We start from the raw sequence: 24572 nt of genomic DNA on the forward strand, positions 1-24572 counted from the left end.
TCCCTTTTGACTGATTGATTGTCCATTTGAAGACAGACTGCAGATCAGTCAGTGTGCTGCAGTTTTCTGTCCTCTAATTGAGATGCCTGTTTCAAGATCACAGTGACTGACAAAGTCTTTGTTGGTTTAAATGTAGGACTAATGGATATGTTTAACTTAGATATCGTCCCTCAAAGGGAATAGAACAAGCATGCTGCAAATATCCCGGGTGTTGTGAATTTATCAGCGTTTTTTTCATCTGGATTATTGCGCGCAATTGTCGGTTATCGCGCAGATTGCGCGCAGACGCACCAGCCGCTTTGAGTCAGCCGCTCAGACGCCCCCCTCCCCTCCTTGACAGCAACGGCCATCTGCCGCCTCTTTTTCAGTTTCAAACCCAGCAGATTATTTACCACAGACTTCTAGCTTCACTTGACACAACAGAAAAAGCGTCTCAGAGAGCAGCTGCGCAGAAAAGCAGCAGGAATCAGCCCGCTGTCCGCATATTGCGCTCAGCCAACGGGAGCCGCGGTCGCTTACATGCAACCCGTCTGCGGAGACAGACTGCAGGCTCATAAAGACGAAGCGGATTTGAATTAAGCACCGGATAACAGACAGCAACTGTGCATCTTTCGGTGAGGGAGGGAGGGGGAGAGTGAGGCAACTGTTTTGTATCTTGGAAGCCCTGGGTTAGGAGAGGGGGAGGAGGAGCGGAGAATGAGCTATTCTTGTACCAGCAGAGGCAACAGCCAGGACCCGTCAACCGCTAAGAAGCCTGCCGGTAATAATCCGGGCAGAGACACCGGAGGCACGGACAGCAGCAGTAACGGCAGCCCGAAGCAAACGATGAAAGTGAAGAAAGGCTGCAACTCGACCGACGTGGGGGTCCCGGTGACCACGGAGGAGGACCTGCTCGGCAGCGCGGTAATCACTCCGGAGGATGTTCTGGGTTTGCAGAAGATCACAGAGAGTAAGTTCACTGCTGCTGTGACACAAAGAAGGACAAAGGTGTTGAAGTGTTACAGCTCCTGTATGAGTCATGTATCACGTCATTACTGTGTCCCCTTATTTATGTAATCCACATAGGCCCTATTGAAACACATGGTAATGCATCACGGGAGCCCCCCTCTCTGGTAAATATTAACCTGTCTGCAGATGTGCATTAAACCTCCTCTGGCGACCTGTCAGCCTGGCAGTGCTATGTAGAGGTTAAGTTTAGTGCTCAATCATGGAGGTGAGTGATGCTTGAAGAGGAGCTTTAAAACATCATGTGTGCAGTTTGAATAAGTGCAACCAGGCTGGGAAGACAGAGCTGTGAAGGAGTCCCAGTGCCAATGCAGATGACAGTTAACTGCTGAACATGCATGGCTTGTATTTTATCCTTTTAAGTGACACCATGCCGACACTTCAGGATGATTTTGTTAGACTAGAAAGGTGCAGAGTGTGATGCCGGGATGGGTCATCCTCCAAAGCAGCTTGTATATTTCCTTTGCATGAGTTCACATTTAGTTCAGTGCTGAAGTTTTCAGCTGAGCAGAGAATTCAAACACCCAGGTGTCATGTACGTTTGTGTTTGTAATATCACATTTTTGTTTGTGTATGTTTTTAACAGATATCTAGATGACAGATGAATACCTCTTCTCGATAGCTTTGGATTTACAATAATCTTATCAGGAATGTTGTACACACCATCAGGAGAGTAAGAGTGTTGTTGTATCAGAGCTTTTAACTTAAGTAAAAATAACCATAAAGGGTTGCGTGTCCCCCTTTTTTCTTTCATTTGAATCCCTCAAAAACTGTATCCTTGATAGACCGAATCACATTGCTTATTTGGGTAGAAAAGCATCATGTCACGTACATGAAATGGAATATCGCCGAGCAAGAGCTGCCCCGGTGAGTTAGCTTTTAGCCACAAAAGGCTCACCAAAAAAAGAATCAATATGTTGCAGCCCCGCCGACAGCAGCACTTCGCAGCTTCCATGCTGGTAGACTTTGTTTATCAAAGATGCTAGCAAAGCAACAAAGTACATAAAATGAGCACAGCAGAAATATCAGATACGTTGGACCAACTTATTTAACTGTATATCTTTAAACATCACAGTTAGAGCTTAAAATGACAACAGTAATCAACTGGTTTGTGGATTTTATGTATCTTCACAACTGTAATTCACCTGCCACTTATCTATCCAGAAGTGATTGTTGTTGTTAGTGTGACATCATGATGATTTCGGTCCATGGAAGCCTAAAAGTGGAAGCATAAAGTGTCAGGTAGAAATGGAGTGACCTTACTCTCCTGTTTAAAAGATACGGACTGTCAATACATTTTGTGCACTTTTAACTACCATCCCATGTGGGACTGGTTGTAACACAAAGTAAGGCTGGGGGTCCCTATGTCGAAATAAAAAACATGGAAGCAATCTTATAAATGAATTTAAAGAGTTAAATTTAATGTAAACTTTCTATTGAGATGCATCGACCTAACCAGCTGCGTCAAGAGAACATAAGCAGGGAAAATCATCCTTGTAAGTGCATTTTTCATCCTTAAATAGCAAAACAAAGAACAACACATGTGACAACCAATCCTAAAGAGAATGTGACTATAAACTAACAATCACATGTTGTAGCATAGCTAAGACAAAAACAATCTAAACTGTAGCTCTCCTTTCATACGTTTAATGGCAACAGGGTTTCCCACACATCATTATTCTTGGTGGCCTGCCATGATTAAAACATCTGCCACCACAGTTTAATTTTCTATTTTCGGAGCTGGACTGTTCAGTATGTGTGCTATCGATACTGTTCAGTCACCATCTTGTAACGCAGAGAGTACTCTGAGCGCACACGGAGCAGCAGAACGACAGGTGCAGTAAGAGTGAAACCTTATCATTCATTATGCTGGGTCTAAAAATTTGCTGCCACTCACAAACAGCTGCTCCTCTTGTCTATCAGAGTGATCAGCTCTGATCGGACTAGTCTCGCTCACTAGACCTTTCTCAAGAAAAGAAAGGCAACGGCCGACTCTCACTTTAAGATTGGAGAAAAAAACGCCCTGGCTGCTTGTACTTCTTTCAACCAATCACAGTCGTTCTGGGCGGTGCCACAGCAACGGTGTGCTTGCAAAAATATTGCCGCGGGGAGACAGGTTTTGGTGTAACACGCCCACAAAAATATCACCTCCAGGACACGAACTATGGCAGAAAAATGGCTACATCCCCGCAAGATCAAACACCGCAGAAGTTAGTAAAGGACGTGTTGAAAACAGTTGAAAACTGCTACACAACCGGAGGTGGTAGGGCGGGACTTCAGCAGGTGGCTCGTTCCACCCAATGAGAGGCTGATCTCTGCAGCGAACTTCCGCCCGCTCAGACTAGATCGGACTGAGTGATTAATTATCCTGCAACTCAAAACTCTTCAAACTACTGCTGAGGAAAAAACAGAAGAGTTCTGCCTATGCTGCGTTCAGGGACCTGCAAAAACTCTATATGTGACCTCTTACCCCAACTTTCAGCACCAACATTTATTAACAGTGCCTCCCTAGGGAGCCAGGTCTAATCAATGTTACAATCAACCCGTTCTCCCCTGTAATTTAAGTACAAGTGGTAATGCTGCAATGTCAAAATACTCCATTACAAGTACAAATATTGCATTCAAAATTAATTTAATTCAATTAAAATGAAAGGTAAAAGTACAGAAGTATTATCAGCAAACATATGTAAAGTGTAAAGTGTAAAGTATTTGTTATGCAAATAAACAGCCATTGTGATTGTTATATATTATTCATTATTGTTACTGACAAATTAACGTTTAAGTAATATTTTATTGTTGCAATTCGTCGAGCTGGAGCTAATAGTATATAGTGTTGTTAGGTAGTTTAATCTGTAACATTGTGCCATATTGCAATAGCCGATCATGTATTTTGTTCTGTAAAATCGTAATCACAAACTAATGTAGTGTTTAGGCTCCATGTGTACAAGCCTTGAACACAAGTGGAGCTGCTTATTCACTGATGAACAAACCAATTTAACATGTATTTTCATGGTTAAGGGCCTTTTCTGCCATTTGAGACATTTTTATTGCCACACTTAGTGTTGAAAAAGCTTAAAATAGCTCATTTTTATTACATATTCATCGTGTTACAATAAAAAAAGCTGCTGATTACTTATTAGTGCAGTTTTTAATCATGTCACACCTCTAAATCTCAAACAAGCCTCTTATAGAGAAACACAGGGAGCGATAGCAGCCAAGTATCTCCTCTGTGCACAGCAACACCTACACCCATCACCACCTCAGGTCTTAAACCAGTAGTTAGCTAACAGGTGGCCAGCAGGGCATTGGACTATTTAAAGGCCAGTGTAATACCTTACTTACACAACATGGTTACATTAGCCGTTACGATACATACTGAGTGTGATAACATGCAAACACTGTCGGATTTCCTGCTTTTTATAACAGTGTGGGTGTTTAAACTCAGCAGCACACATTCTTATTTACTTCCACATGTACTGATGATCTTTTAACTCTCTTGAAACTGTTCCTGCAGCAAACATACCTTCACTAAACTCATATTTTTCATCGTATTATTTCTTGTTGCCTTGTTTTTATTACTTTTTCATGTAGGTAATACAGGAAGTTTATATGCTGATGAGTTAAGAGACTTCCCTCGTCCAGTCCAGCATAATCACAGATTACTAGAGGAAGAGCTCCGGGGACATCCTTTGGCTCAGCTTGTGTTTTCCTTCTTTTGCTGATGGTCCCTGTAAAGTTGGTAGTTTCTTTAAAGGAGCGGTGTGTGAGATTTAATGGCATCTAATGTTGAGGATTGCAGGCTGCAACCAGCTGACACTTCTTCTATTTGCCAAGCGTGCACTCCCGATTAAGATTCATTCAGTGTTCATTGTTCTTGAGGTTTTTACTGGGAGCCAAATTATCCGCTGAGGACTCCTCCTCTCCAAAACAAACTGATCTGGTGAATTAAACTGGTAGAAACACTGAATAAAGCAGTTTCACATCAAAAACCCTGTGTTTTTACGACACAGAGGGGCTTCTAACTGTGGTGGCAGATACAGAAACGTAAATTTTACCTCTATCCGCAAATGGCAGCTCCTGCAATTTTGGCCATACTATGATTTCAATAATATTTCGATTAACTGTGCAGCCCTACCTTTAGCTGCAGCTGTATTTTGTGACATTTAACACACGTGTCTATCTTTGTGTTTTTATCTCTACATCTGTTGCTTGCAGTCCTCATGAGTGAGTCTGTGCAGGGGATTGTTGTCCAGCTGCACAGCAACCGAGTGACGGCAACATCGTATTTTTTCTGTCTCCCACGCTGGACCCTGTTATGGTCTTGGAAACTCTCACTTGCCTATATCGCAGCATCATCACTGGAGGCAAGAGGAGGCATATGTGAATCACCACAGCAACGTGGATACACGCTTGAATCACTACGGCAACGTGAAGCATCTCCCTGTGGTTACAGCCAGCGGAGCGTGCGTCTCTGCTCTCCCACACACTTCCTCCTCTACTTTCCTCCCTTTCTTTCTTCTCCTCTGCGCCCTGTTGAACAGCGTGCTGTCACTTGTTGGATTACGTAGACGGAAACAGACATATGTACACACTTGCACTTGCTTGACATTGTTTGTAGCGTTCAATCAAAGCAGGAAACAACCTGAAGAAGCCACCGAAGCCCTTCTGTTGTTTTGTGACGCGTCTGTTTCTTTCCTGCTGCTGCACATTCTCAAGTGGCTGAAATTGACTCTCGAGATACAAATGGCAAAACTCAGCACAGCGCAGCCAGACTTGACAACAGTCCTGAGTCAAAAACTCTGCTGCCTGGAGCTTCACTTTCTGTCAGACAAATCCTCAGAAAAGTGACTTTTAAATATAGTTGCCACTAATCATTTTCTGCTCCATCCGTCTGGTAATCAAAGCAGGCAGCTGAGATTGATTAAGATTTGCATAGACAGAACAGGCTCTCTGCTCAGTTGACTGATCTGATCCAAACTTATGTTCTTAACTGAATCTTAATCTGTCGAGTCAGTTTCTTTTAGTTAGTTACTGAGTTATTTTCAGTGTGATTATTTTTCCAGATAAAATCAAATTGTTTTGTTTAGAGCTGAAATGATAAATTGATTCATCGATCAGTTGACTAATTATTTTGATAACTGATTTATTATTTAGCAAGCAAAAACTGTGAAAAAAAGCCAAAAGTTTCATCATTCCAGCTTCTTAAATGAGAGAGTTTGATGCTATTTTAAAATCATATATCATTGAATTTAAATGACCTTGGATTATAGATTTTTGGTCAAAACAAAACCATTTAAGACATAACCTTTAGCTATGCAGTGTCTCATAGACTAGACGATACATGTATTTTAAAAGATTATCTGCAAGGGAAGACCTTTGGCTCACCTGGTTAAGCGTGTGCCCCATGTGGGCTGAGTCCTCCGCCAGAGCCTCAGTTAAATTCCAGCCTGCGACCCCACACTGCATGTCAATCCCTGACATTTCTCTTTCATCTGTCCTATCAATAAAAGGCAAAACTTTGAAGATTGTCTGCAAAATTATTGTTATGCTGTGTTCCAGTCAAGGTCAGGATTTCCAGCTTCACCTCTAAGTGTTCCAGATGCATGATGCCAGTCGTAAACTGACTGTAACAAGCTCGTGTTTCTTTGGCAAGTGTATCCAAAACTGAACTCTCAGTCATGCGGCCTTCTTGCATATGTGAACGATCGTGACCAGCTACCTAATACATACAGCATATTCTGGCATCAATATACAAGCAGAACAAGTTTTACTATATGATAGTAGGTTATAAACTTATGTTGCCTTTTAGCTGGTGGTTTACCATTTACATTTTGCACGTCCATGGGTGCTGCTATTGTTGTGTGATGTCAAACAACTGCTTCTTCATGAAGTCCAGGTATAAATTTGTCCTGAATTTACAAGTATGAACTCCAACTTGAAGTGGCTTTCCATGTACTGAGTTCCGAGTTGTCTGGAAGTCAGCACTAGTTGCAGTCCTAATTTTGTTTATAAAATGTCAGAAACTGTGAAAAATGCCCATCACTGTTTCCCAAAACTCACTGTAGTGTTTTCAAAATGCTAATTATGTCTTGAATATATATATTGAATTACACAATATAAAACAGACAGAGAAAATCTCACATTTAAAAAAATGGAACCAGCAAATGCTTGGCAGTTTTACTTGATAAACAACTTCAGTAATCAGGCTGCTGTTGATTAATGCAACTGAGTCTTTGAGGCTGATATTTACTCTGATTGAAGTGCTGGTGTTAGAGAAAAGCATAACATCAGATGCTGCAACGATTAGCCGATTAATCGCTCATTAGAATTGATTTTTAAAGCAAAAATCTCAAATATTCTCTGGTTCCAGCTTTGTGGGGATTATCCTGCTTGTTAGTGTCTTTCATTATAGTAAATTTAGTATTTGGGGGTTTTAAACTGTTGCTCAGACAAGACTTAAGATTGCATTGAAACAGCAATTGACAGATTTTTCAGCAGCCCTCCTCAGATTTAATTGATGAATTGCCTTGATATAGGAAAATACTGATTGACTGATGTATTATCTTCTATATCTTGGACACTTTGTAGTGCATCGCCATACTTGTACCTCGGCCAATGTACAGGAAAATCAATCAAGTGTTTAAACATGTTCTGGTTATCTGAGTACTTTTATTTAATTTCCAGTTAGTTTCAACAAGTTTAACTTATAGAGTGTAAAGCATCGTCTTTGTTGCTATGATTACCAGGAGCCTACAGAGTAGAAGCATCAGATTTGCAGCAGTCTTATCTAGTCCCAATATTTTAACACCTGCAAGCCAATCAGAAGTAAATATATTCTGTAGCCACAGTATGTAGGTGCACTTGGAAGTGCTCATCCCGAGTGCCAGAGCGCACCCTGGCACAAACTGGACCGTTTGTAAATTCCGAGCGCTGTAGTGCACTGTCCGGTTGCTCAGAACACCACACTCTCGGAGTATCAGAGCGTACTTTGGACACTGTGTCTGAGGAGACGAAGCAGGGTGAATGTCTCAGAAATAGACATAGAGTGCTCCGTTTCTCAAACAACAGCCTGTTATTTTAGTATAGAGCATCACATTTAATTTACGAACGCACCCTAGGTTTTAACAGGGGTTTGACCATCGCATTGTTTTTTAGAAATGTAGTCGGTGTTGAGCTACATTCAGTCTCTGAGAAGTCTAAGAACAATCACCAAGCAACAAAAGAACACTCTCGCTGTCAGTCATACTTATAAACATCACTGATGTACTTTCACAGCCTTAAATTACATTTCCTGAGTATCTTTAAAAGGATTCACAGTGGCGAGACTTTGTGTCAGCTGAGCGACAGAAGCACTTATACAAACTCGACTGTGCGTGAACTGGCCTGTGGACCTGCGAGGCCTTTGGTGTGAAAGAAAAATAACCGAGTGATGATCTGTGGAAATAAATTCAGTTTCACAACCTACGAGGCCCAGAGCTCAAATAACCCACTTAGGCCAGCAGTCCTGTCAGCTTGTACTCTTTTAGCAGCGTGCTGGTGCACATCTGATGCAGTTAAATGCTCTGTACTGTGAAGTTAAATGAGGTAGCAGGTGATGAAACCAGGTCAACTTCATTTGCTTGTCAGAATCATTATAAGATGACACTGATGGGTCGTATAATTAGGGAAGGCCCAACACATATTGTCTACAACTCAGAGATTTTCAGAGACTGTGTTTGCCCTAATGAGAGCGTCTGCAAATCTCAGCCTCTCTTCCCTCTCTCATCCTCCCACCGGTCTTCTTTCCACTATCCCTTATTTTAAAACCATCACCATTTTCACCACAGCACTGTTGCCATGACGCTGAGGTCACCAGCAAGAAATTCAGGTCAGTAAGACAGGGACGAGATGTGTCCTCTCCTGTACACCTGCACGCGATCAAACTTTATCACAGTTTATTGTGCTTAGGAGAGGAAATTGTTAAATGTCAAGTGTTTTATTTTCAGCTGAATTTGAGCAAATAAACAAAAAAAAAAACAAGTTCTGTTACTGAAAACACTTTCCTATAAACTGAATATCTAAATGTACACAAAATCCAGTAATTTATTACACTTATTTGCACCCTAAGACCATGCATCTTTTAAACTTATCAAAGTGTAGTCAGCAACATTAAGTTGATGTGCTTGCTCGGCAGTTTGTCTTGTGGTCGGATTATCTTGCTGGCTTGTCAGTCTCCTCCAGGTCTGTGGTCTGTGACAAAAGTGGAAGTAAAATAACCGTTTATTAGATCTGATAAATGTCAGCAGGCAAGGGTGTTTAGAAAACTGCAGCCTGAAAAAGCTAATGTCATCGTGCATAAACATGCGTTCATATGCAATGAAACCTGTGCATACAATATATGGGGGTGTTGGCACTCCATAGGCGCACATAATTTTAATAAAAGTGTTATCTGGTCTCTCAGTCCAGGTTTAGTTACAACTCTGGATTAATGTAAGATGGAAAGCAATGGACTAACATTGACTATTGATGAAATACTGAATTTAAATGTTTAAAACTGTTTTGAAGGAGGGAGGATTGCAGTAGGGGCACTGGGGGACTGTGTTCACCATTTGTAATGCCACCCACTACAAAATGAAGAATGCCTGAAACTCTGCATGTCCATATCTCCACCCACACCAAATAAAGTGCAGCCAGAGAAACCAAAACCAATATGTTTCCAAAACCACTGATGAATATAAACAAGAAGGGTTCAGTACAGATGTGTGGAGCGACTACTAGAATCATCATGCTGGTGTGATTGTATGCACCAAAGTGTTCAATTGAGCATTTATGTCATGCTATAGAGGAGATTTCAAAATACTGAGATATGTATCACAATATAGCCCAAAAATATCATGATGTTTGCATAATTCGTCTCCCAGCTGTACTTTCAAGTCATGAGTGTGCATTTTAAACATGAATAAAAATCCCCTCTCAGTTGTTTTTGCCAAGGCATCGGGTGTTGACTTGAGACTAATGATCTTTGAGCACAGCCTTGCTAAAAAATGCATGATTTTTGTAAAAGCAAGACTGAAGGCATTTGCACACCCAGCCTGTATTTTTTTGTATTTGTTTTTTGAATCCCCTATTTGATAAAAATCGTTGCCCGCAGAAACCACTAGGTCGATGACTTATTGTTCTATTACGAAAATTTGCGATATAGGCAAAATGAAAAGACACATTTGCTCCCTTCCTTCTCTCCACTGGAGGTACCTCCCTGGCTGTCACCACTTCTGGCCATGTTTTCCATTTGGCACTGCAGCTACTTGAAGGGCCCGAGCTGTCCTCCCTCTATGTCTCCTGTCTGTTTGCGGTCCTCAGCCTCTATTAAATCCTCTTTCTTGTCATCATCTTCCACCTAAATATTATTATCTGTCCTGTTGAAAGTAAGCTATCTGAGTTTGTCACTGCTTTTTGATCAAACAATGCAGAAAATCAAACCTGTTGAAAACTAATGGTGATGAAAGTTACTGAGTTTGTGTGTAGACACAATTGACACAACATGAGGTCTTATTTATTTTTAAACATGCAACAATTTCAGACAAAAAATATGGATTTGGTGTCCAAAGACCCTGAGAGTCTACAGTCATGCTGGCAGCTCTGTGAGGCTGAACTCAATCCAATCAACATCATGCTAACATGCTAACGTTTAGCATCAGATGTTCACCATCTTAATTCAGCGTGATAGCATGTTAACATTTGCCATTTAAACAGCTAGATGATTTCTGCATTACAGCTCTCTTTTTGTTCAAATTCATAGTGACTGACAATGCATATTTTAAAAAAATAAAATGATGACATGGTATTTTAGAACAGCTTCCTCTGGGTGAACTGCTTCCTCTAATTTGGCATATTGCATGCTCAGGGAGTTTCATTTAAGAATTTCAAGCAATGTAGCAACCCCAGTTTCATCCCAGTCTCCTTTCCTCTCGCTGCTTTAACGCTGCCTCCTCCCTCCAGTGACTTGCTGGATTTGCCTTCATGCAGTGAACTAAACTGGATTAGTCCATGTGAGCTGTGTTGGGCCTAATTGCCCTCCGCTATCTGCTGAACTGGTACCGACACAGACCAAAGTTGCGCCGTATTCATGTCATATTTTTATCATTCTGTTATACTGTAATGCCCTTCAGGTATCAGCAGGTGGAGGCTGCGTTTTTCGTATTGGGCAGAGCTCAGCCAATGCTCAATTTTCTTGTTTTGTTCTGTTTTGTTTTGTTTTTGTAGAAGTTGTGTCAGTGTAAACACTTACGAAATCCTTTTTTTATCAGTAAAAACTTAAATAAAATCAACTACAACAGAAATATGTTTCACTTGAATATTAAAAAATTGTAAAACATAGTTAGATGGAATCAAATATACACAAAAATGCAGCCAACAAAACATAATGTCCTGCTAAAACCTGTTCAGTGTAAGTCGAGATCAGCCAAAAAAATATCAGCACAGTGATATATTGGTAACTCTATTTGTCTGTTTTTGATGAATCTAAAAATTGCACAGTAAAATATGCGTGTGGATGTCTCAAACAGCCTCCTATGTTTAGTTTATACACAGTTATGCTTACAATACTTTATCATTTTGAAACATTTGAAATACTGACTAGATGGATGCATATTTTTTGTTGTTTTTCCCTGAGAATTTTTACAACAGCTTGTTTATATTATACGTAAGGGTGAATATATTTTATAACAGTGCACATACACTGGTCTTCTGCTTTCTTGTCTTGACCCTGTGTTTCATACAGTGTATTTACAGGAGTATCCTAGTTGTCACGTTGCAATCAGAACTATGTGTGTGTGTGTGTGTGTGTGTGTGTTTGTCCACATGTGAAGCTCTTGTACCTGACCTGGTACTTACAGCACCGACTGCCACTGTGTGGTGAGCAAGGGGGCAGGAGACAAAATGTGTGGTTTCCATGCCAACAGGACAGAGGGCTCCAAGTGGCAGAGGACCAGCCGTATACATTAGGCTGGGTTGTATATGCTAGAGAAGAATTCACTGAGCTGAAGGGGAAGCTTATAGCTCATGTGGGATAAATGGAGTTGTTCATGCCACGCCATGCAACGCTGGCAAAATGAACCTACAGCTGAAACAAACCTGAGAGTGAGAACTGAAACACAATCGCACAACGGGCCTCATGCCAGAGCGTTGTCACATTCTTACATTAAATCTTACTTGCTTGTAGCATTCGTCAAACTCTCTTAAGTGCTCAAACTTGTCACAAATTCCCACCTGTTCATGAGATTTTAGCTTTAGCATATGCTGATGCAAATTAACTTGTTATATAAGGCTACCAGTTCTGCTTTATATGTGGACACGTTTCATTCACAACTAGACTGAGAGTCTACAGACATGTTAGCAGCTCGGTTAGGCTGCACTCAGGCATAGAGGTTAGGCCATCTTGTTTTTACATGGATTAGTGTATAATGAAGTATAAGGTGCAATCCCAACATGCAATGTCCTCACATGAAGACGTAGGGTTGCAGGAGGATTTAAATTGACTGAAAGTTGTCTTTACTTTCATTTTAAAAACCCACAATATAAATAAAACTTCCATGACTTGCTTTAAAATCAATGCATCACATTTTCACACAGTCAGGTTGAAGTAAATGTGTATCCTACTTGCAGGGAGGTGGCAACTTGTAACTGTGGAGACTTGCAGTGAGGATGGACCCACCCACCTGCAGCTCAAGTGGGACAGACTGAACTAGATCCCATTATCAATATCAGCTGTAATTGTCGCCGGCATGCGTGTTGCGTTTATAAGCCTTTAATATGGTTTCATGAGCCAGTGATCTTAAAACCTCATACTAGAAGGTTCCTAAGATGTGTCGCGTCCCAGCATTATCTGGGTGAACTGCTAAAACGAGCTCAGAGCTGTTTATTTTGGCTGAATCTAGGTCATGTGGTGCAGTATGTGTTGAACTGTGGACCTGGTGTGGTCGGTTTAGCCAGTAAATTGGTGATTTCTGTCATGTCTGTGGTGAGCAGACAGAAAGGATAAAAAAACGTCACTGTTTTGATGTATGGTACACAGTGCGTCTCTTTTCTGTCTGTGCTGCTCTATAAGTTCACTCTGGTGCTGTCAATAGTCCACCTTGCAGCAGCTTTTAGGGCGTTACCACAAAGTATTTATTACAAAGCGTTGAGGCATCATTGCTTTGTCATTAATATACTTTCTAAAATTGTAATCCTTAAGATCTCAGGGCAGGTTGATCAGGTTACTGGTGGTAACAGAGTTGTTACAGCAGTAAATAGGGCTGTGAAAATGTTCAAACCAATTTCATATTAAGCCAAACGCCAGATCAATATACTGAATTTTACCATGTGTCACACTTGACTCAGCAGCTGCTCCCGACGTCTGCTTATCGTGCATCGGAGCTCTCTGTCCACATTGAATCTATTATATATGCACTTCTGTTACTTCATGTAAACAAACCACGTAAATGTCAGCTGAGCACTCGAAATCAGACTTGAGTTGTAACCAGTTGAAAGATGCGTGAGTAGCCCACTTGCTATCTTCATACATTAGTAACATTACTTTACTACTTACTTACAAGACGGGACAGGAATAAATAGGAACAAATAAATAGAAATACATAGAAACTGCCTCTGTCATCAGCTTCAAATCCAAAATGTTGTCATATTGGTCGTATTGGTTTTAGTTTTTTCTTGAGAGACTATCTCTACCGTGTCTCCTCTCATCACACCAAAAACGCATGAACGCTCCAGTAAACAAACACAACTTGTGCCTCTCAGCTCCTCCCACCTCAACTGAAATTTTGTCTCCTTCATGTTGCCACGCTCGGCTCAGCAGCATATTGCGCACAACCTGTCAGAGACAAGTGGCTCCTTAGTCTGTTTATAAACATGATATTATGTTAATCACGTTGTCATATTGCTTATACCAATGCAATACAAGTTGGATTTAGTGCCCTGACACCATAGGCACAGGTTGCGGATATAGGCTAGTTTTTAATTTGGCGGAATTTGTCATAATGACACTCAGCAAGCTTGCATAAAATCAAACTAGTTTAAGCTTGTACACTAGACCAGATGCAAATTTGCAGATCAGGGGATATGGAAGGAATGTCCCACCCTGCACTCCTTATGATTGGCTAGTACTTGTTGCCTTTGTTGGTTGGATTGGTAAGGTTTAGACAAGAGCAATGGGATTGGTTAGGGCTGTCCTAGGATTACCAAAGTCGCGGAATGGACTGATAAAACTTGATATCAACCCAACTGTCGCAGCAAACTCTTGAGCAGCTTCTTCGTTAGAAATAATATAGAAGAGCAACTGATGTATCAGTGTACAATGTAACCAAACTAACCTGTGTTGTTTAAATAAAGAAACAAATCAGCAATCAGTTTTTTCCCCCTTCATGCCACGAGCAGTCATGATCTGATTCCATGCTGCAAAACTACAACAAAAAAAGGCCATGTCTTGTTTTGTAGACACATTACAGAGAAACATGGTGATCTGCAACATGGGTGATAATGCTTTTGCTTTTCCTGTAACTGCTCCACAATAAAGCCACTACAAAGTTTTTGCAGACCTGGAAGAAGACAGGTGTGTCTGATCATAAACTTGTCTGTAAAAGATTTTAAAATTATTAATTTTACCCAACTGTGTGCAGGATTTTTGGTTCTTTCCAAGGGCACATCTGTGAAACACTGAAGAAATTTTACTCTTTACTTACAGAATAGATTTTACTACCCGTCAGAGATGACATGCACATACTGTATGAGATGTTACTATAAGTGAAAGGTGTCTGCTGGTGAATACATTTGTCCAGTGATGAGGACATGAAGTCTGAAGTCGTTGCAGGATTTATAGTTGAAACCTGCTGATGTTAAAGTTTGGAGAAGTGGTTTGCAGACGAGCTTCCTGTTTCCAGCAGCGTCTGACCGCTGCAGAGTCACTGTAACACTCACAGCTCAGCTTTGACTGTTTACAGTGTGCTGCATCATTCAGCTTTGACTTTGATGGCCAGACACCTCACTGCACACTTTGAATTCTCAAGGGTTGTCTTTTGTTTGTATCGGTCCTCTAAACACACACACAGACAGAGACACACACACACACACAGACAGACAGACAGAGACACACACGAAGCCTGTCTGGAGGTGTTTACTATCACAGCCCAGAAGGAGAGCTGACAGTGATAAACTGGAGTATGTTTGTGGCTTCATTAGCCTCTAGCAGCAAGTTACACTCCTTCTGTGCGTGTGTTTGTGTGTGTGTGGGTTTGTGTGTGTGACCTGAGGTAATAGACTGCTTGTAGCTTATTACAAACATCTCAGGTTTTTTGAGACGCAGTGAGAGCACACACACAAATGGACGACGAACTCTCATTCAAACTCAGTGTCCTCATGGGACTTCATTAGGAGGCTCAAAGGCAACTATTAGCACTCAGTTAGAGAAGGGACAAGGACACCACCAGCTGTGCCACAGTCTTTTATACACGTGCACACGTACACACACACTAATGCAGAACTGTTATCAGTGCTCCCACTCCACGCAGCCGTAGATGATGTATGTTATTAATTAAAAAGATGTGGTTGCTGAGGGTGTTGGTTTCATGTGTGTGTGTGGAGGCTGTGAGAATCTTCAGGTGTTGTGCAGCAGTGTGTTCAGTGCTGTACGCAGAGCTGATGTGTTCAGAAGAGCCGACCTCAGCATTCAGACTGACAGAGGAGCAAAGGCATCAGAGCGTCACGAAGAATCAGATCAGCCCTGTCAGGAACACTCACCTCGTACAGTAAACGCAGTCGACAATGTGCTGTGACTTCAGGTTAGGGATGCACCGTCTGACTTTTTCAGTCTTGATACCAATACCTAGACTTTGGGCATCAGTCGATATAAATAGCCAAGTACCAATCTGATACCAGTGTTTAATTAACAAGCTGTATGCTTCACTCTCATGGATAGATTACTGGATGGGTCGTCCAGGCACAGGCCCAGTGGCCTTAATTGTCAGGAGCCTCCCTGGTCACCTGCAAAATGTCACTCAAATTAACAAGTACATAAAGTGACAAAAAATGACCACAAAGAGATGCTAAAAACTGCAAAGAGACTCAAAATGACCAAAGAAGATACAAATATACCTCAAAGAGACACAAAATAACCACAAAGAGAAAGTCTGTCTGATTAGGATATATTTATAAATATGTAATTGTGTGATTTTATCAGTTTTTTTATTCACATTGGAGCCATCATTTTATGTCCCCATGCTATGATCTTTTTATGGTATTGTTAGTTGCTAAGTAGTTTGTAATGTAATTGTTTGTCTGATGTCTAGTGATGATGACTGAGATCTCACTGATGTCAGCGATGGTTTACAAGTTCATCATGTGATGACTTAATGATGCCGGTGCTATGAATAGCCACAGCTGAGCGTAACTGTTGGTTGCCAGGTGTAATGAATCAGCAGTTATTTTCAAGTCAAGCGGCCGAAATGAGCTTCCTCTGTGGGGTGACTGGGCTCAGCCTTAGAGATAGGGTGAGGAGCTCAAACGTCCAGAGGGAGCTCAGAGTAGAGCCGCTGCTCCTTTGCGGCGAAAGGGGTCAGTTGAGGTGGTTCAGGCATCTGAGCAGGATGGCTCCTGGGTGCCTCCCATTAGAGGTATTCTGGGCACGTCCCACTGGTGGGAGGCCCTTGGGCAGACCCAGAACACGCTGGAGGGATTACATATCTCACCTGGCCTGGGAACGTCTCAGGTTCCCTCAGGAGGAGCTGGAAAGCATTGCTGGTGAGAGGGACGGTGCTTTGCTTGGCCTGCTGCCCCCGTGACCTGGCCGCGGAAAAGCAGATGAAAATGGATGGGTGGAAGCAACATAACATTCAGACTCATCATTTAACATTACAGCTAACTCACCGTGGCATTAATAGCAGGGTGGAGCTCCTTCAAGTGTCTCTTCAGGTTGGTTGTAGCCACAGGGCGTCTCTATGTCTACGTAAGTATGTCCATAAATCAATTGTTTTTGTTCCGGCCAACCCCTTTTTTGCATTGAAGCCATTATGTTGCTTTCATTAACTCACTGCTGGTTTGGGATTCTGGGAATCTGCACACATCCCTCACGTACAAGTGGGCAAAATACACAGTTTGACTGTCCGATAGCCCACCACTTACATTTAGGCACCTCAACGAGAACAAAACATACATTTCATCACAGTTTTTAATCATCAAACACCTGTTTTTAGCTCGTCAACGTCTTATTTTAGTGAAAAAAAAGGTTGTTGATGACCATTTTAGTCACTGCCTCAAGTGAAACTTCATTGTTTTTATAAATGTATTTAAAAGTTAGATACTGACTCAATCAATCTATCAAGAACTGCATTAGATTTACAGTTGGGAGCTGATGGCAGCATCTGGAAATGTCATGTTGTCATGTTTTTTGGTGGGAAGCTGTCAATGTGTCATACAGACAGCTGGTGGGTTGATTGGCCAGTCGGAGCTGTCGTCATCAGCGATTAAATTATCCTGATAGACGTCTCCACTAGTTTTTTAGCAGACAAATGTGGTCATCTTACTGTCAGCAGATTCAGTGGACGCACTGTGTGTCATCATCTAATCACACACATTTACTGACCGTCATCCCAAATGTATCTATAATTTCTCCATGTGAGCTTTGTGGCTGTTGGTGTGAGGCGAGAAAGGGAGCAGGCCTCAGTGGAGATGATGATGGAGAAATGTTGCAGTTACACCTGCTGGCCTGCGGTATCATCGGATCAGGCAGGAAGCAGGAAGTGTGTGTTCTGCTGGGGAACCCTAATAGGCATTGACACTGCCTGGTGAGGGCAGGAAGGATTAGAGGAATAAAAATAACTCGCTTCTCATTTTTACTGGGTGCTTGTGTGTGTGTGCATGTGTGCGTGCCTGTGTTGTCCAACAGTATTTGTGAGGAAATGGCTCCTTGAACACAGTCTTACATTAAGATTCATGTCAAAAATTCACATCAAATGGTCACAGAGAGCTTTTTAATACACGAGTCAGCTGTCAAAAGGTGAAGTGATTTAAAAACGAAGAAACAACTGAAGTAATAAGATTATTTGAATATGTTGTTCATTGCTGCAGGGCTGTTTTAGTTGTAATTATGTGAATGTTTGAGTGTATGTTTCAGCCACCTTAAGACGATTTATTTTCTTATTTCAGTTTGTTCATGCAGAGGATTGAATGCAAAGCAGCTCTTGAGATTACAACTTTCTCACTGCAGTGCAACTAGTGTTTGTTTGGAGAATTAATTCTCTTTGTTTGTTTGCAGCGGATAAGTTTTGCTTTTCTTTATGTCAAACCAACATTTTAACCAATATTTTATTTCAGTCGTAATTTCAGTGATCTAATAGCTCTGCTCAATATATTTATTAATAAAGACAGTAAACATATTGAAAAGCTGGCAAATACATGGGAGCAAATGCAAGACTTAAGTATTTCAATTTTGCCAGCCACTGAAATTTTAAGACCACTGAATTCTTGGCATTGAAATGTTTTGCTTTGAAAACCATTTAACTTATTCAGCTTATTTTTTTCTTTGCTCTGAATTCACCTGTTTGAAATTGCAATATGACATTTCTTGATTTGCAATTTCAGGAAATTTTGTTTTTTTATTTTTTTTAATTGTATGAAGGCTCAAATGTCTGCCCTAACCTGTGTAGGCCAGATTTTGCTCTTGGAATTTTTTTGGGGTTAAAATTTTTGGATCTGAATTTGACCAGTCAAATTTGAGCAACCTGAATTCTTCTTTTTGATATTCTGCACCTTGAATTTTTTGATCTGAATTAATGAGCACTGAAAAAACCATGTATTGGGGGCGTTGGTGGCTTAGTGGATAGAGCAGGCGCCCCATGTATAAGGCTGTTGCCGCAGCAGCACGAGTTCGACTCCAGCCTGTGGCCCTTTGCTGCATGTCACTCCCTCTCCCTCCCTCTTTCACACTTGACTGTCCTATCAATTAAAGGCTAAAATGCCCCAAAGTATATCTTAAATATTTTTTTTTTATATTATAACTTTAAAAGGCAAATTCAGTACAAATAAATTTAGATACATGGTTTTCAGAGTAAACTATTTCAAAGCTATGATTTCAGTGGTGTTTAAAACTCAATATTAAGTATTTAAAGGGTTTAAATTCAAACACTTCCGTACAAATGAGTTATTCTATACTGTCATAACAAGACAGTGAAGTTCTCTGATTGGTGATACCTTAGAAATATAAACATGTTTTAAATATTTTTGCATTCAACAAAACACGCAAACTGCTCAGTGCATCAGTGGTAGAATAACCAACTTTGCCAAAGATAAAATATAACCTCAAGTTTGCTAACTGAGATCAGGAAACATCTGGTCAAAGAATAAGTAAAGAAATATCTCTGCTTTCAATGCCGACTGTCTCTCAGCTATTGAGGTCAGCCTTACTGCTTCTCACTTAAACATTGTCCATGGGGTGTCGGTGGCTTGGTGGTAGAGCAGGCGCCCCGTGTACAAGGCTGTTGCTGCAGCGGCTGGATTCAGGTTTGAATCCAGCCCGTGGCCCTTTGCTGCATGTCACTCCCTCTCTCTCTCCCCCTTTCACACTTGTCTGTCCTATCAATTAAAGGCTTAAAAATGCCCAAAAAATATCTTCAAAAAAAAAAAAAAACATTGTCCAGGAAATGAATGTGCTTTGATGTTATTACAAAAAAGTGCGTCCGTTGTATTTGTGTCTAAACTGTAATTCTCTCTCCTCTGTCTCTCTCTCTGTCTCTGTCAGATTATCTGTGCAGCCCGGACGAGAACATTTACAACATTGACTTCACCAGGTTCAAGATCAGAGACATGGAGACATCCACAGTGCTGTTTGAAATCACCAAACCTCCATCCACAGGCGAGTCAATGAGCAGTTTCTTTCACTTCACTTTTATTTACCTTGAGAATACATGGAGTAAACAAACATTATAAAGCAGCCTCATACATGTAGGCCAAACAAATGCAGATTTTTTCAGTAACCCGGCACTTATTTTAGTCTTCTGGGTTGTTTAATATTGTGTTTGTTGTACCATGTTTGTTTTCAGTCAACCACAGACAAGCCAAGAAATCTCTCAAAATAATTTATTTCATTTTATTCTGTTTATGTTCCACACAAACTGATCCTCACCTTAGACAAATCAGGGGAGAAGAGGGACATTGACCCTAACGCAGGCCGATTTGTCCGTTACCAGTTCACCCCCGCTTTTCTCCGACTGCGGCAAGTTGGAGCCACGTAAGTGAGAACGTGTGTGAAACTTTATTTACAAGGATGTGTGTCTCTCTGTTTCTTCTCTCTGTCTGTGATTTCTCTGCCTCACTCACCTTTTCTCTGTCTGTCTGTCCGTCTGTATGTCTGTCTGTATGTCTTTGACCCTCCAGCGTTGAGTTCACAGTTGGAGAAATGCCGATTGAAAACTTCAGGATGATCGAGAGACATTATTTCAGAGAGAAGTTGCTCAAGAGTTTTGACTTTGAGTTCGGCTTCTGCATGCCCAGCAGCAAGAACACCTGTGAACACATCTATGAATTCCCACCTCTCTCTGAAGAAATCAGTAAGTCTATTTTTTGCTTTGTAACTGATTTGGTAGGATTCTTGAATATCAAGATAGGTGTTTTCTGTTGATTGCATTATTTATTTCCTCAGATTGTTTTGTTTGAAGGGTTTTTAGAGTCCTAAAGTGGTGTAAGTGTCCAATATTTCACAAGGAGCAGTACTCAGAGGCTATAGCCGTGCTAGCAGCTCTGTGACGCTGAACTCAGGCATGCTAACATGCTGATGATAAGCAGATTGCCATGAATCTGAATCAGAGCCCAAATGCAGAGGCTGGACAGGCAAGTAGGTGAAAAACAAGTCTTTTATATGGAGGATATCCTGGAAAGGTGAGATGGAGGTTGGCAGGGATCTTGGCAGAGGTAAGATCTCTGAGGGGAATGGCTTGGCAGATGGTATCCAGGATTGCGAGCTGGCTGGCGGGCTTGGCAAACTGGCGAGGCATGTAAGCAGGCAGGTAGTCTGGGACATAGGGAGAGCAAGTGTAAGGCCTTTCAGCAAGCAGGTAGGCAAACGAACTGACAGAGACAGGCAAGTTGAACTACTGTGTTGAAGGAGCTGGGAGGGTTGCACACATTGTGTTTCCATCGAGCAGTACGGTACACTTCAGTTTGGTACGCATTTTTTCCTTTTCCACTGTGAAAAGTTGTACGTCAAGTGTGTGTGTGTACACTAGGGTCTGGGTACCATGTCTGAAAAGGTTACTTTTGGCTCCAAAGGTACTATACCGAAAGTGTTAGGTGGAAACAGGGCTTGTAGCTCAACAGTCGAGCAGTGACTAGCTGCTTGTGCAGAACACTCGTAAAACAGAGGAGATGGCTTAATGGCAGAGAGAGAGGGAAGGGAACGAGCAATCAGACAAAACTTAAGTGCACTAAGCACACCTAACTCAAACAAAAGGCTGAAATAAAATTCGCCTCACATGCAGCGGCAGGTGTCACAGGCAGGAGTCACAAAGGAGGGGTTGTGACACACTTAAGCGTGTTAGCCTGCAAACATTTCCTAAAAACAAAGTAAAGCTGAAGCGAAAAGAAAAGTTATTTGTTTTGCAGGTATTTTATCTTAACTCAGAGTGCTGGACGAAGTGAAACTTTGACCTGACGCAATATGAAACACTGCAAGATAAAGAGAGTGATTAGATGAGTATCCGTGCCAGATTTCATTGCAGTGCATCCTAAAATTGTTGAGAAATTTTACTCAGTACCACAGATGTTAACCTCATGCTGGTGCTAGATCACCAGAGTCAGTAGGATTTATTGTCTAAGGATAATCAGTAGGTTTTTTTTCCAGAGCTAGGTCAATTTTTTTAGCTTTTACAATACAAGTAAAGGCATCAACCAATCACGTCACACCTATACAATATGGAGGCTCCACAGTCCAAACCAAGATGGCAAACTTTATTACTCCTTTCAACCCTAACAAAGGCTGCATGTAGCCTACCAGAGCCATTCTTTCACTTCTTACCTTTCACAATAAAAGCCCAAGACATATTCACTGCATTACCATTTACCAGAGGGAACTCAAATTCACTTAGAGCATTTCACTGAAAGGAAACTTAATAAAATAGCCTACAATAGCTCAGACTGTGCAACAACTTACCTCAGACAGACTGCCAGACGGTGCTCTGGGTCAATAGGATCCAGGTATTTGTCGCAAAGTGTTGGAAGCTGTTGCAAATATGCATTGCTGCCTGTATGAATAGTTCTGATTCGAAATATTTGCAAGTTTGTAAATGCATTTAATCATGTTCTCACCCCCTCAGATTTATCTTGAGATCCCTCCCAAGGGATCTCAAGATAAATCTTGAGATCCCTTGGGATCAAAAGATTCACACCTCCTAGGTTGGGAACCAGTCCTCTAACAGCAGTGATGTTTTTGTGTCTGCTCCCAGTCAGAGAGATGGTCCTGCACCCGTATGAGACGCAGTCCGACAGCTTCTACTTTGTGGACAATAAGCTGGTGATGCACAACAAGGCGGACTACTCATACAACGGCGGGACGTAGAGAGGACGCGCTGACACGAGAGATAGGTGGATGTACGGACTGACCAGAGGGACGATCAGAGTGCGCTGGTGGAGTCAACATCGTGTCAATCCCGTCGTCCCTCTCTCTTTTCATTTCTCTCCTTCTCTATCTCTATGCCATCCAGAGAACGCCCATACAGATGTGTCAGTTTCAATCTGTGTGTGTGTCTGTGTGTGTGAGCACGTGTAAGTTTGGCAAACGCACACAAACACACACACAGCTCACAGCTCGGTGTGGCGTCGCTGTAACAAAGCGTTTTTGTAACATGATAAACCAGCAGGTAAACAACTTTTTAGGAAATATGGGATGGTTTTTCGCTCTCTAGCCACGTCATGAAGTGAAAAAAGAGGAAACTCTGTATCTTGATAGAAATTATTTTTTTCATTCCTGTACATGTTAGGGTTAGGAACAAATATTGCATCTAAAAACGTGTGTTTTTAGGACTTGAATAACAGTTTTTGGGGAAATGATTTCTCAGATTCAGTGTGTGTGTGTGTGTGTACTTTGTGTGACTGTGTGTCCATAAGTATGTCAGTTTGAGGCATGATGACTGGTCTGGTAAAAATAAATTAATTTAAATGTCAATAATGTGATCATCTGGTTTGCAAAGGTCAAATAGATTTCCAAAACACATTAGCACATTTTCTACACATTGAGCTGTGGTTAGTTCATCAGACCTGTTTTCTGTTTCCTTCTCCTGTTATTCCTTATTTATTTCTGGAGTCGTGTGACCTGTGTTAACCCTAGGGTGTATGTCTTTATCGTATTTGCTCAAAGCACAACATCTCTACAGAGCCCATCATCAGTCAAATTGTAAAGATGAGCTGATCTGATATGACCATAACCGTACTTTGTCATTTGGGTACTAGTTGGACTTGCAGCCTCATATTGTTTTGTTTAGGTGATACAAAGGTTGTTAAGTTGTGTGTCTGAGTTATGCTGTTTGGAAACTCCTCCTAAGAGAGAAAGGGAAAACTTGCATTTGTAAATGCGGATATTTTTACAGTCAGAATTGTGCTGCAAAAAGCAGAAAGATTTGGGGTAATGTAGCAGAAATCACCCTTAAATCTTGTATATTTTTTTGTTCTGTGTGCTATCTGTTTCTGTGTCAGTGCTCGTCATGACTCTTATGTCCTTTTGCTGTTTCTCTGTCATCTCATTTCCGCCTCGTACATTTCTGTCTCATTGTTTTCAGACACATTCCAGTGAGTTAGGACCTGTGTGTGTTGATCTCTTTTTATTTGAGGGCATTCATCATACAGAGAATCAGTAACTGAACTGACTCGGTATGCCTCTAAATCGTAATATGCACACTTCTCGCTGACTCAAATACAGTAGTTCTCATTTTTTTCTGCAAATCTGCACATACTGTTTGATTTGATGCACTTAAAAGTCAGTTTAGTGATTCTGCTTAAATTGCAGTAAACTCTGGTCATCTGTGAAAATGTGCAGTCAGTTTAAAAGAAATTACTCAAATGCACCTGTTGTGTGATCACATCAATGCAAAAAAAGGGTGAAAAATTATTCAGATTGTCATTGGCTCAATGTGATTAAAATCTGGTGGACTGTTTTTTTGGGCCTTGTTAGTGACAGGGAATAAAGTAGCAAATGTGCTTAGGACAGAGCTCCAATTGGACTCTGATTGTTAATCAGAGATAAAAACCGATTGACTTGAATGTTTAGTTTTAAATAAAAAAAAGAACTGCAGATATGTAGAACAGATTTATTTATAACTGATTGTGACTCGTGAACAAATTATTTTGAACTGATGTAAAGTTTTTGAAATGTCGGTGTGACTGAACAAAAGTTAAATCAATAAAGATTTACGCGACATTTTGAAATATCACAGTGTGTTGACTGTTAATATCGTGGGTGTCAGCCATAGACTGTACATAAAGATAGACAATACGTCTCCACTTCCTTCCAAAGTTGAAGCCAAAATATCACAGATATGGTTGCTGCCATCTTGCGC

At 41.2% G+C, this 24572-nt stretch overlaps 1 protein-coding gene across 1 annotated transcript; it reads left to right on the forward strand.

The window, feature by feature from the left end:
- Positions 1-246: 246 nt before the first annotated feature.
- Positions 247-24422, forward strand: unc119b (unc-119 homolog b (C. elegans)). The gene is made up of 5 exons (XM_049592950.1): positions 247-949; positions 19769-19882; positions 20158-20257; positions 20404-20576; positions 22467-24422. Exons 1-5 carry the CDS (start codon positions 697-699, stop codon positions 22577-22579), a joined length of 753 nt encoding a protein of 250 aa, XP_049448907.1. The 5' UTR covers positions 247-696; the 3' UTR covers positions 22580-24422.
- Positions 24423-24572: the final 150 nt, after the last annotated feature.

The sequence above is a fragment of the Epinephelus fuscoguttatus genome, linkage group LG12 (assembly GCF_011397635.1).
Source record: "Epinephelus fuscoguttatus linkage group LG12, E.fuscoguttatus.final_Chr_v1".
NCBI lineage: Eukaryota > Metazoa > Chordata > Actinopteri > Perciformes > Serranidae > Epinephelus > Epinephelus fuscoguttatus.

What these genes read in the sequence shown, in the direction of transcription:
- unc119b (XM_049592950.1), top strand. Translation starts at nt 697, where the DNA reads ATGAGCTATTCTTGTACCAGCAGAGGCAACAGCCAGGACCCGTCAACC. An exon ending in CACCAAACCTCCATCCACAG is followed by an intron (nt 19,883 to 20,157) that starts GCGAGTCAATGA and finishes TCCTCACCTTAG; the next exon opens with ACAAATCAGGGGAGAAGAGG. An exon ending in CTGCGGCAAGTTGGAGCCAC is followed by an intron (nt 20,258 to 20,403) that starts GTAAGTGAGAAC and finishes TTGACCCTCCAG; the next exon opens with CGTTGAGTTCACAGTTGGAG.